Genomic DNA, 14217 nt, shown 5'->3' with positions numbered 1-14217 from the left:
TGTCAGACTCCCATTCCCCTGTCAAGATAGTTTGAACTCTGTCTGATATACCATTTAACCTTCCTACAAGGATATTGGTCCTGGTTCTATTGAGCAATGAAGGTTCAGCAAATTATTATAACAGGGGTGGAATAAATAAGGAAAAACATGATCTAGTGATAGAAACATTTGTAACCAAAGACAATAGTTTTAAGGTAATTAGAACAGAACCACATGACAGGAAGAAAACTTATTTAATAAGTTGCAGAAGCCTGGCTGGTATTTCATAAACCATGACAGGATGCTTATGAAAAAAATATTTAATTAGTGCTATATATTGTTGCTGGTTAATTTGTAGAGTATTTTTCATTAGTCAGGATTTAAATTTATATATGCTTTCTTTCTTGGTTTCCTCTGCTATGTATTTTTATTAAATGACATCTATGATTGCTTTTTTAAAAATTATCTTTTCCTTGGGGTGGTGCAGAATGGGGGAATGGTGACTGTATTTTACTCTTGGGCATAGAGCTATAACAACAGTCCTATAGCTTCAGGCTTTGGCAGGGATCCCAGCGAACTTAAATTAGAGCTCAGGGGAATGGCTTCACTCTGCCGCACACAGCACCTCATTGGCTTTGCCTGTGCTTATTTCATGTTTGTTTCAAATAGTGACAAATGTGGGAAAATTTTGCAACCAAGGATTTTGCAATTCCATAGTTGTTCAGTTGTCCACAAGATAAATAACATTGTCCATGCATCAGCACTAGCTGTCCATGCAGCATATCTTTTATTTTCCTAGAAAAGTAGCAATTGATTACCACATTTTACATTGTACTATAAAATTGTATTGATGTGACTACTTTCTAGGTACATAGAGAACTTGCCAAATTTCCTGCTGTCCTAAAGTCTGGATGTTTTTCTATAAACACCAAGTTATAGAAATTATACCAAAATACTAATTAAGTAACTGTATTTTAAGGAATATAAAATGCAAGGGCAGAATGGTATAGAGTGAATTCCAGGACCTTGGGAAAAGACGTGGCCACAAAAGGCAGAGCAATGAAATGTAAGGGTGCAGGAGAAGCCCAGATCAGAGGTGTAGAGATGCAAGTTGTAGGTCATGGAAGTTCTGAGGATGAACACCAGAGCTTGATAACAATACTGAAACATTCTAAGTGGAGGTGTTACTGGAATGACTTAGTGGATTAGGTTAATAAGCATAGGGTTGATAGGTGAATGGCCATGATATGAGTTGGGATATAGATTGTAAAATTTAGAAAACCTCCAGTTTTGGAGGAGGCACAGGTACAAGAGCAATGTTAAAAGTTAAGCTGAGAAGTAACAAAGGCATAAATCATTAGCAAGAGATGAAATAGATCCCTTAAGTATACCCAAATGACAAATCAGTGTTAAGATCAAGTGTACATGAATCAAATGGACGATACAGCTTCAGAGGCAGTGATGAGGGTTCAATCCTGACATCTGGTGTTGTCTGTAAGAAGTCTGCATGTTCCCCATGTAACCACATGGGCTTCCTCTGAGATGCACCAATTTTCTGCCCTACTCCAATGATGGGTAGTGTCTAAATGGCAGAACCCGGCAAGAGTTGAAGGGAATGTGAGAAAAGAAAAGGATTAGTGTAAATGGGTGTCTTATGGATGTCATGAGGTCTATGCCTATTCCATGTTGTATTAATTTATGAAAATTCATTAGTAAATAGTTTTCTTTCTTTGTAAAATTACCTGTCAGCAACTGTTCTGATGTTGCAAACCGTCACGCTAATGAATAAATTACTAAATTAAAATACAATTATATCATTAGCTACAAATAAGGGAAAAATCTGCAGATACTGTACTGGAAATGCAAATAACACACACAAAACGCGGGAGGAACTCAGCAGGCCAGGCAGCATAAATTGAAAAGAGTTGGCTGAGACCAATCACGTAGACTGTACTCTTTTCCACAGATGTCGCCCGGCCTGCCGAGTTGTTCTAGCATTTTGTATAGTGTATATCATTAGCTTTAATACGTGAATGTAGAATGTATGTGTATAGTTAGGAAGGGTTACCAAAGAGTTACAGTATGCTTTAGCCTTCATATCTCCAGCAATCTTATATTGGCTATTTGTATACAGTATCTTAGGAATTCAAACAATTTAACTCTGTCGGGGTAAGGGTTCACGGATCGCCGAAACACAACAAAATTGTCACTTCTAACAGATTTCAGAACACTTCTGTTGAAACATCAAGCTGTTTAACTCGGAAGTAAATAGGATATCCACGTGGTATTAAAAATTGAATAAAAACATGGGTATGCTGGTTCTGAATTCATGAATAGAAACTTCATTTCACCCGGCCCACGAAAGGTCACCATGAGAAACACGTGTTACAGCCGTTTGCACATATTAAGCAAAGTTCATGTCATACAGCTTAAAAATAGAAAATAAAAAAAATCGAACCGTCCTGAAATCCCGCTGGAGACCTGAAAGAGCCGCAGTTTTGGTAAGGAGGTAAATGCCGCAGGGAGGCGCTCATAGACCTCGGCGCCGCCGCCGTGGTGATTCCGAAGTGCACCAAGTGCCTTGCGAAGTCAGGTAGCCTCGTCCTTCTGTTCCATCAGATAGTTTAGGCATTACCGTTCTTTGGAGCGTGTAAGTGTTGAGCATCAATTTGGGAAACAAAGTGGCAGTCGCTGATTTTGACCTCATGTCTAATCATTTAAGTTGTAGCTGTTGTGTATTGCTAAGCATAGTTCGGAAAACAGCGGGGCTCGCTGTTGGGCGGGTTTCCTATACCTGCTGTGATCGCTGTGTCCGAATGACCAGCGGGAAGCTATCATTACGCCGATTGCACAATTTGGGAGGCTGATTGTTGTGGCTGGGGTATTGAGTGTGAACAAATACTCCCTGTCACGAACGGATTTCGAGCGAGTCTTTAACATTTGAGAGGGCAACACGCCTTTGCAAGCTTTGGACGTTAGCGAAAGACTGTACTGTATATTTTTAAAACAGCTCCTTTGTACCGTAAGTGTTAGCAATCTCTAAGTGCGACCATTCGGAAACTGCACACTCATTTTAGTTCATCGCACTGTTAAGGTTAGGGAATTTAATTTCTCGGGCAAACGCGTATTATTAATTATTTTAGGTGGATTCATCGCATTCCTGAGGTTTGTGGAGTTGATACAGACACTGATTCGCATTAGAAATTCCAAGAGAGATTTTATTGCTGTCTGACGTCAGTCACTGCGCATTTGCTGTTACCTTCTATTTATCCATCAACAGGTTTCACTCCCAGAAATCTGCAACACACTCCCCAGCGTGAAATCATGGCACCAACAGTATTCAGTTCGTGCTTTGAAATCACTACGATTTATTTTAACACGGTAATACGCCAGCGTTTTAGGTACACATATTTTTAAAGTCAGATTAAGATCTCAAGATTGAGATGAGATGAATTTATATTGTTTAGACTCCAGCAAAATGTCACCTGCATTAATGCACAGAATTTGAAACAAATTTCAGGTAGTTTAACTCAGAACATGCTTCACATTCGTATTCCTTGGGAGATTCTAGAACATTGTTGCTGAATGAGGGATCGTCTGTGTGGGATGGATTTCTCCAAAGGATTATGAAATTCACTGTGGAACTGCAAACGAACACATCCAAAGCGGAAATCGCCACATTAGTGGAGGGTTAGAGGAAAGTGGAGCGGAGGCTAAGAGCGGATCAGCTATGGTTTTGTTGAATGTCGAAGTAGGCTTAAAAGACTTCACCGGCCTATTCCTGATCACAATGCTTACGCTATTATCTGCCACTGGAAAGTTGTGGCGACGGATTCCTTTCTTTGCGCGTCTTGTCGATCTTGTAGGGAAGCGGGAGTGAGCAATGCCGCTTTGTAAAATGGGCCAAGCTGCAGCTGGTCGCAAATCCGCAACTACAGTCAAAGTAACCGCCGAACTGCATCGTCAAAGGGAACAGCCCAGCACCAATCTTGTGATTACTTACGTTGAACGTTTTAGTTAGCAAACCAAATTGCAAGAATAACAAATTCAGCATCAGCGACAATAATTAAATGTTACAGTAAAACGTTAATAGTTATTATTTAAGATGAGTTCAGTGAGTGTGATGCAGGACATTTTAGCAAAGACAGTTTCGTACATATGAGTGTAACCATAAAATTGACTCGTGACTTAACGGGAATATCGAGATATGCTTAATTCCTCCTGGACCTCAACAGACGACCGCATATGCTCGACCTATCCCAACATCCCAACTCAAAATCCCAACATTCGCAACTTTGTACAATTAATTTTGAATCAATTGAAGAACATGCGCGACAATTAAAAAGTAGTACATTGTATTAGAAACTGGAACGTATTACACCTTTGTAGTGACTTTCTTTGGGTTCCTCCAGTGATTAATCTTAACGGATATTGTCAAGCGGTGGGAGTGAAACGGAGATGTTATTTTCTGCACTTATTGAAATTAATTTAAAATTCCTAACATTGCAGAGGATGCTTGAGCAGAGCAGTCAAGATGGTTTTGCAGTAAATGATACTTTGCCAATAAAATGCAGGAGAGGCCAAAAAAAAGAGAACATGTACTGATCACAACAGGCAACAAAGTAACTGAAAGCTAGGAGCAACTAGTGAAGCTTGGTTGGTTTGATTAGTGAACAAATTCTGTGTCTGAGAGTGGGTTCAAGTAGGTCATGAGTTGGAAATGAGTGGCATTTAGTTGACTACTCTCCCCCGGGTAGAGACTGGGAGGACGATGCATGTGCAGGCCTAACAGGACCAGCACCAGTACCTACGGCCGGCTCCTTACAACCCAGGATGATCTAGATGGCCCAGTGGAATGCCTTAATGAGTGATAGATCCAACATGTATCTACAGCACCCAAGATCTCTCCTCCAGGCCGTTCCCTTTAAGTTGACCAGGTACTGGACAGTCTGTCTACAGTGAGGTGAATCCATCAACGGGCAAAATATGTTCCCCAGACCACCTTCCACCATCAGGTCCCAGAGGTGCCAGCTCAGGTAGGGTGTGTGGTCCCTGAACAACGGGCTTGAGGCAGTATATGGAAGGTAGGTATGATCCTAAGGTGATGGCTGGAGATGGTAAGTGGCTGGATTGAAGTGATGGGTAACCAATGAACCAGGGTTAGAGCTGGTGGGAGTTGATGTGCAGGGACAGATCTCAGGTGGACAGCTAGACACAGACTCTAGGATGGCATAGTCTGGCTGGGTACCACCAGCGGTTGGCCTGGTGGCAGTAGGTGCAGTTGACAGCTAGGATGAACCTCCACACCCTCTCCCCAGCATTCTGGCAGCAGTGAACCAGGGCTCTGGTGGATGGGGTCCCAATGGGAAACAATGGTGATTGGTAGCTATGAAGCACTTCAAAGGGTGACATAGCCGTGACAGAAGATGTGTGTCAATTGTGGGATAGATAAACCCAGAGCAGAAGCCTCTTCCATGTGAAAATAGGACCAATCAGGTGCAATAGTAGGAATGTGTGCATGGAGTTGGAGGAGATAGTGGAGGTATTTAATGAATACTTTGCTTCATTATTCACCAGAGAAAAGGATCTTGGCAATTGTTTCTGGCTGCTGATTTGGAAGGTTGTTCCATAATATGCTTATCAGTTCAGTGATGTGGATTTCGACATTAGTAGGCATATTTGGATAGATGGCTAGTCTTTCAAGCACTCTAAGAGGCAGTGATGCTACTGGGCCAGCAACGCTTCTGCCAAATTCCATGGATTAATCCAGCACTGAGTTTGAGCCTTGATGCGGGTGATGTATAAGACCGGCTGCACCCTTTCACTTCCCAGATGGTCAAAACCCCGGATCATCTCAGCATGGAGTTGGAGAATCCGGGCCTCTGAGGGAGGAGGGTGACTGTAATTGGGGTTGCTGTTTCAAAGCTGACAACTCTGTTGGGTCAATTGTTGGTTCATTCATCCTGTCAGAAAACATAGAGGAGGCTTGAACAAACAGCAGTGCTGCAGAGACCTTTAGAAGTAAACTATATTTTACTAATAAACTACAAAATAACAAGCTGTGGGGGGGGGCACAAAACAAGAGAGAACAGAAACTGATTACAACAGGCAACAAGGTAACTGAAACCATCTGGTTGAGGCTACCTGGTTCAATGAGTGAACTAGAATTGTGGATGAGAGCTGGGGTTTAAATAGGCTGCAGGTGATGAGTTGGGAATAAGTGGCAGGTGGAGACTAGGAGGAGCCTGCATGTGCAGGTGTGACACTATATGCCCTTAGTGGGTCAAGTAACAACATTTGGAGATCAAATTGGTTTGATCTCACTTTGGTTAGCTTGTTTAAACTCATAACCGATCAACAACACAATAAGACTGAAAAATCTGTCCATATCCCTTTGCACAGGGAAGAAAGATATTTTAAGAAATTTAACAAAAAATTTAAATAGCCACATTATTTCATTCACTAAGAAGGATGCTGCAATTTCCTCCTACCCTTAGTCTCAGGAAATTTACTAAATGTTCTCTAGCCTGAGTGGAGTCCGTGTCCATGAGCAGAGTTTGAAAATTGCAATTCAATGGCTAGTACAAACAGGTATTGTTCCAGCCAATTATTATATACAAACACATGATGGTTAATTGACTGCCTTGAAGCAATGTGTTGCATTGTTGCATTCTGAAAATATTAATTTTCATTGTAACATTTGTGATTGTCGATACCTTCAAATTATTTGTAGGTCCTAACTTGTTGGAACTAGTGAAATGGTTTCATTTTCACTCCCGACATTGACTGGTATTTCCATGCCTGAATGCTTGAAACAGCAGCGAACGAAACAGTTCTGAATTACTGCTTTATCAGTTCTTTATTACTTTCCATCAGTGACAAAATCCCTGCTTTTTGAACACAAACACGCAAGTGACGCTGTTTAAAAACTGATTGCTGTAAGCAATGTTGCGTCTAACGGCCTCACGACGAGGACGCGAATGACCCTAGTTCGATAATGTTTAGCAACAGTTAATTAAGCGGAATGGTGTTCCAAATAAAATAGATGTTTTTCTTCTTGAAGACTTATGCCAAATACTTGGCTGTCCCGATGAAGTGAAGGCCCAAATAACCATTCATCCAGTGTATCTGGAACAGCGAGCCTATCCTCGTCCCCGCACTATTCCAGGTTGTGCTCGCATCCTTGTTGGGAACGCGCCGGCTCGCCAGTGCACCCGCACAAGAGGCGCGCGCCCGTCGGTCGCGTGCGCATCGAGAGAAGCTTGAGGCTGTACCGAGCTCACAGCAGCTGCAGCGAAAGGCAAGGTGAAGCTCGCACATCTTTTCCTCAACATTCACTGGTTTTTTTTAAAGAACACGAACACTATTATATTTTTTATAGTTGCACTCTCACGAAAACGTCCTCTCTCCACCTCCCGAACTGATGTATTTTTTTAAAAACAAATTCTCTCCTCGTTTGCAGATGCTAAAGGTCTTGCTCTGTGTTGTTGCTGTAGCCTTTCTGCAAATAGAAGGCAGACAGCGAGCTACAGCGGACAACGGCAATTTTCTGGATGATAAACAATGGCTGACCACCGTCTCACAGTATGACAAGGAGCCAGGGCATTGGAACAAATTTCGAGACGTAGGTACCTGTTTACTGTTGTTGCTTTCCGAGTGCAGCCTTGTGTTGTTGCCCGGGGTGGTTGGAGCAGGAGAGAGGTGCGTGAGCGAGCGGTTCCGAGCGCCCTCCCGCCGAGCCCAGGCTAAACTCGGGGCGGTCGGTTTAGCACGCTCACTCCCTTCACCTGGCTGCGGTGTTTGCAAACTCCATACATAGCGGGGGCGTCGGAGTGTGGGGATGAGGCGCTGAATGCATTTTCTTTCATGCAACTTTACCTTCTGTAGGAGTGAACGCGTTCGAAAGTGACTTTGCTGGATATCGAAATCTGAAGGGTTTCGCGAATAGTTTGTGGTACAGTTAACTTAACCTGTAAACATAAGTCTGTGTGTATTCGGAGCCCGGATTGATGTTGGTAGAGGTTTCTTAGACGGCACTGTGCTCGATTTGAGCAAGTAGGCAAAGTGAAAATCCAGATGGAAGTATTGGGACTGGTGGGACCAAGGCCGTTTGAAATCGCCAGTGTTTGGCATCACTTGACCCTGGGCACCTTGGGTTAGTTTCAGTCGATTGTTGGGGCACTCATCAGTTTTTACTCGACATTTGGATTGAAATGAATAAACGAGGCTAAGTGGTATGGGAAGCTCTTTGCTAAAGTAACTGGATTATTGGTGTGGTGTTCGCTACTGTACAAGAGAATGAAAGAAATTCAGGTACGGCGTGACGATCTGACTAAACATATTAGCTACTTAAGAGAGGTGCGTGCGGATTTGCTTTTGCAGATGTGTTATGAGTCAGTGGAAAGCAATAAACAACAGAAAATAATTGCGTACGAGGGAGATGAGCATTTCCTCCGGCTAAGTAGCACACATTTCTGAGCACCACTTTTGTGGGAAAACTGCAACAATTTCTTGGGTGCAGCATAGATGTGTGTAAATACAAGCATTCGTTTGTTGGTGTGATGCATGTAAGTGGGTGGACAATAATCAGTACATTGCAATTAGGGACGTGCAGCAAGATCCAAGACTGCCCACATCCACAACCGGATTCAATCTGTATTCAATCGGTGCTTTTGTATTCTGATGAGGTAGATCGCTTGAATTTACTGACTAAATATATTATCTGTCAAGATCGAGGTTACTTGGATAGAAAAAAAAATGTTTTTCCCAAGTAAAATAATTGCAGAAGTTCATACTTACCTCCAGCAAAAAAAACAAACACTTGATTTTCAATGTCTTTGTTTATTATTTTTGTTAAATATCAAGCAATACCAAGGCTAATAAACTGGTGAAAATATACAATCAAACAAATCAAAACACCATGAATGTGAAAAACACAAAAATAACCCTGAAAATGTTCACAAAATAAACTCAGAAGGTTAGCATGTATGTGCAGGAAGAACAATTCAATGTTTCTGAACTGAAAAACTGATACATTATCTGTATTACTGACATTATTGTGATTTTTAAAACCATCAAATATGAGTGCACAAATAATTATAGCCTGCTATTGGTAACACACAAAATGCTGGAGGAACTCAGCAGGCAAGGCAGCCTCTATAGAGAAGAGCACAGTTGATGTTTTGGGCTAAGACTCTTAATCAGGACTGGAAAGGAAGGGGAGAATTCAGAGTAAGAAGGTGGAGGGAGGGAAGAATTCAGAGTAAGAAGGTGGAGGGAGGGAAGGAAGAAGTACAAGAAGATAGGAGATGTAGAGATCGGGGATAGAGATAAAGGGCTGGAGAAGGGAGAATCTGATAAGAGAGGACAGAAGACCGTGGAAGAAAGGGAAGAGAGAAACACCAGAGAGAGCTGATGGTAGGTATTACTGGTATAGTGTTTGTCCATTATCAAATTTGATTAGCTGAGCATTGAGGGACTTAAATCTATGCAAAGGCTGGAGAACCAGCAATGTTGAGGAAAAATTGCTGAAACATATACTGGATGGATTTCTATATCAACATACTAGGGAGCAAGCTATTTGCCATCTTGAATTAAGCAACAAAAAGAGTTAATTAATCACGTGAAAGAACTAAAGTAGTTAATATGAAAGCAGGATTTTCAATCAAAAATGAAACTTAAATCTGGGAAGGTTGGCTGAGAAAATACACTTAAAAAGTATGACAAGCGGTGGCTAGCATGTGAAGAAATAATGCATGATTTACAGCAAATATACTTGTAGGCAAAAGGAAAAACTGGAAAATTTAGAATATGCGAGTGAACATATCTCAGTGTCAGATTTTATATTTCCAATATTTTCTCAAAATGTAAGGAAAATCAAAACTGACACTAAAGGATTATATGTATAAAGCTGAAAAGAAGGCACGTCGGTGGAATTAAAGATTCTTTACAGAGAATGCAAAGGGAATAAGGATGAAACAGAAAGACTAAACAAAAACTTTGTTACTGTCTTCACAAAAGATGTGAGAAATGCCCTAGAAGCACTGGAGAAGCAAGGGTCCAGTAAAGACAAGGAAATGAAATATAAGTTAATAAAATCTGCCTGGCATGTCAATAAAGCTGAAAAATCTCAAGGACCTGATGATTTGCCTCCCAAAATTGTAAAGGTAATTGATGCTGTAGATATGGAAATAGTTATATCTTCAAAAATATTATAATTATGGAATCCTTCCTGCAGAATGGGAAGGAGCAAACATGACCCTTAGAAGGGAGAGAGAATTCAGAGAACTACTGACCAGATAATCTTACATCAGTAGTTGGAAAAATGCTGGAATCAATTATGAAGATCTCTTGTGAAAGCACTTAAAACACAGTAACGTGATTTAAAACATCATAATATGAACACCCACCTGCTTGTGAACTATTTGTCCACTCGCATTAAGGGGCAGACTATGTAGCATCCATGCCTGGACAATTACTTTCCCCAAGCAAAATGGCTGATCAACACCTCCACCCACTAACCCACCCCTCCACACTCCCAACCACCACTACTTTATTATTTCTTGTCAAGACACCTTATGTACAGACACTCCTTTGCCAAACATTACTTTATGGACATACAATCAATCTATGTATATAAGCTACATTATGTATATATATTTATTGTGTTTTTTTATTATTATTGTGTTCTTTATCTTTAGTATTTTGTTTTTGTGTGTATCGGACCTGGAGTAACAGTGATTTTGTTCTCCTTTACTCTTGTGTACAGGAAATTATAAACATTAAATATAATGCGATTAGGCAAAGTCAGGAAGGAATTCTGAAAGGGGAATATAATTGAATTTTAGAGATCTCAAGGGATGTAACAAATAGAGTAGATGAGGAGGAGCCAGTAGGTATTATATATTCTGATTTTTGGAAGTCTTTTGATAAATTCCTGGAGCGATGGATGGGATAAACAAGCATATGAAATTTGTGATACCACACAAGTATGAATTGAAAATCGGGTAGAAAACAAAGAGTAGTAAAAAATAGGACCTTTGCAGGCTGGGACTAGTAGCCTTGTAGGTTTTTGCAAATAAAACAAAGTGAGGTGTTTTATTTTTAATGAAACCCGTAACACATTTTATTGAACTCCAAAACCTAAACACAAAAGTGTGCTAAAAACCTTTCTGTAACAACAACATCATCATGTCTGACCAGCCTGTAGAAGTGAAATCACAACTCAGTGTTGGTGGTTGTTAATTATGTACATTTCTCCCAGTTACATTACCCAGCAACCCCCGAAGTTAGCATTACAAATTAACTTTTCACCTCCATTTTGTTTCCATGTTCTGTTTTTTTTGATTTTTTTCTTAAGACTTTTCATTAGGCGAAGCAAATTCATTTGCAGATGTATGAAAGAACATTGTCAATGTCACCTCTAATGGCTCTCCCAGTTACATTGCCCTTGGGAGAAGTGCAAGAGTGTGTATCTTAAAATTCTACTTCAGGCCAAACCAGACCGATATCTTAAAATATAACAACACAGATATTTGGAATTTATTTTTTTTTCAGTTGCTGTAAATGCAACAACTTGCTTTGCATATAATGGTTAAGCAGTTTTTAAAAAATTTGCTCATGGAATTCAAGGAATGGTTTCCATTGAAGGTATCTCCACAATGTTGTTTAGATGGTTCTAGGATTTAGCCAATACCAATGAAAGACAAGAGATATTTTCAAATACTTGAAGAATAATCCATAGGTGGTGGAGTTCCTACGCTGCCTTTGTTATTGGTAAAGCTCTTGGGTATAGAAAGCACAACTGAGAAGCCCTCTAGTCTGGGGCAGGCCACGATCCCAGTCTTCTCCAGCATGACACAATCTCTTGTTCAGGCAGTGGTGGGATCCACGTGTTCATATCACATGTGTCATGGTGTCTACTTCACCCGTCTCCTTTTCCCCTAAATACATCATTTTGCTTGAGCATGAAGTGAAAGGGGTGGAGATTAGGAAGGGAATTGTATTATAACTTTTAACATTTACCCAATCACTATGGCATGAACTCCTCCTTCCTTCAGAAGATATTACTTTTACCTTTCTGGATGCCATTTTAAGACCACCATTCAGGAAAATAATTTCAAGTGTCACTTTATGGCCTTCTCAGGGGGTCGGGAACAGGAAGTTTTGATTAGAAACTCAGTCGTGATTTTATTGAATTGCAGAGGAAACATGAAGAGGTGAATGGTCTAATTCTTCTCCTTGAATTTCGGTTCTGGTGTAGTTTTGAGAATCTTTCCTGATTATGTGATGTCTTTATGCTGGACAAGCAGAAATCCAACCTATTACCTACAGGAATTTCCTAATAAAAGTTTGACCTGATTCCTGACCTCTGTTGCAAGTAGTTTCCATCAGTTTACCAATGGAGTTATGGTTTGACCCCACTTGCTTTTATAGCACCTGCAATTATGTCAGCATTCTGCTGACTTTCACATTGTGAATTCAAACACCACCCCAGGGAACTGAATACATCATTTATAGAGGCTTCAGCGCAGAAACTAGATATGCATCATTGTCAAAGAAGCCTTTTTTACCCAAGGTTTGCTACCAGGGGTACAATTGTTTGTTCAACTGGGTGTAAAACAAATCCTTTTCAATATTCAAGGTGGAGCTGGGAAATCTCAAGCAGCTCTCCTAAACTAGAATATCTGGTCGAATTAACTTACTGTTTGTGGAACTTTGTGAATAAATTGGCCCCTTTAGCGGCTACCGGCAATTTATGAACGATCCATCACCTTTAAGTATACCTCTTGACTGTACATTTTTTAAAGTTTATTTTTTCTTCATTGTTTATTGCCTCAAAGTTTTCTTTTGCATCAACTAACCTAGAGACGTTTGTGATATACATATTCAGAACATTTATTTATCTTACGGGTGGTGCAGTGAAGTGCTGTTTAACACAGTGCTTTACAGTACAGGTGACCCAGGTTCAATTCCTGCTGCTACCTGTATGTTCTCTCTGTGACCAGGTGGTTTTTTTTTTAGGTGTTCTTGTTTCCTCCCACAGCCCAAAGATGTACCAGTTACTGGATTAATTGATCATTGTAAATTGTCCTGTGATTAGGATTAAATTGGGTGATTGCTGGGAAGTGTGGCTCGAAGGGCCTATTCTGTCCTGTATATCAGCAAACCAATTAAATAAGTAAATTTTACCATGATAGTTCTCTTTCCCCCAATCCCCCCCCCCTTCACCCCGCCCAGCTCTTAATTTTCTCTTATTCTGGCACTTTATACATTCATTGTTTGCTCTATGTCATGATCCCACGCCCTCTTCACCACCTAAACCTAGCCTGGTGGCTTTGACACTGCATTTTTCAGAAGGGAACATCGACTGTTTATTCCCCGCCCCCCCCCCCCCAATAGATGCTGGCTGATCTGTGTTCTCCAGCATTTTGTGTGTGTTGCTCTGAAGAGGAAAAGAAGTCTGGGCAAGACTGGAGCAAAATTCTGCTTGGAATCCGGAGAGGAGAGGTAGTGCAGTAAACCTAATGTCAGAGGTTAGGAGGAATTAGAACCAGTCAAGTTTTCCCCTTGTAGAAGTTTTTCCTCTGACGTGTCCTCAGAATTGAGGACAATGTGCTCTGTTTTTATGGTCTGTGTGTTTTTTTTTTGCTTTTCTTGCTTCTTGATAGAACTTTAGTGACTCAGTATTCAAATGCTTCTTAGAAATGTATAAGAACCATTAGACGTATGCAGACAGATTCAAAATGAAAAGAATACTATCCAGAATAAGGAATCCCAGAAGGCATTTGAGGATCTGACACACAAACAAGCAAAAATACCTTTGTGCCATTTGAATAAAATATCTTAATAGCACAAACGTCTTAGTACTATATATTTTTATTTGCAGTTTGTCATCTTTTGCACATTAGTTGTTTGTCTTTGTTTATTTAGTTTTCATAAATTCTATTTTCTTTCTTTGCCTGTAAATGCCTGCAAGAAAATGAAACTTGGGGTAGAATATGGTAACGTATGTATATGTGTATATATACACAATAAATTTACTATGACATAAATTGATTGTAGTTTTGATAGGAAGATAGTCGTAAATTATTGATTAATACTGATCAACTGCTACCTTGATCAAGACAATGACATAAAGCCACAAGCACTTATTTATATTCATCCCATTTATCAGCTCTTGGTGGGTTACCTTGCCGTGCCAATTCAGGTGTTCAGTGAGATGCTGTTCAATGTTGT

General features: G+C 40.4%; 1 protein-coding gene across 3 annotated transcripts in view; it reads left to right on the top strand.

Annotated features, from left to right (window-relative positions):
* Positions 1-7180: 7180 nt before the first annotated feature.
* Positions 7181-14217, top strand: part of spock3 (SPARC (osteonectin), cwcv and kazal like domains proteoglycan 3) — a 518883-nt gene continuing 511846 nt past the window's right edge. For 2 of the 3 annotated variants that reach the window (XM_063046338.1, XM_063046336.1), the window contains exons 1-2: positions 7181-7284; positions 7442-7603. In XM_063046338.1, coding sequence (XP_062902408.1) covers positions 7442-7603 — 162 coding nt within the window. In that variant the 5' untranslated portion in view covers positions 7181-7284. The remainder of the gene's footprint in view (positions 7285-7441; positions 7604-14217) is intronic. The other variant, XM_063046337.1, reaches the window with a different exon arrangement.

The sequence above is a fragment of the Mobula hypostoma genome, chromosome 4 (assembly GCF_963921235.1).
Source record: "Mobula hypostoma chromosome 4, sMobHyp1.1, whole genome shotgun sequence".
NCBI lineage: Eukaryota > Metazoa > Chordata > Chondrichthyes > Myliobatiformes > Myliobatidae > Mobula > Mobula hypostoma.
This window is presented reverse-complemented; position numbering and strand designations above follow the sequence as displayed.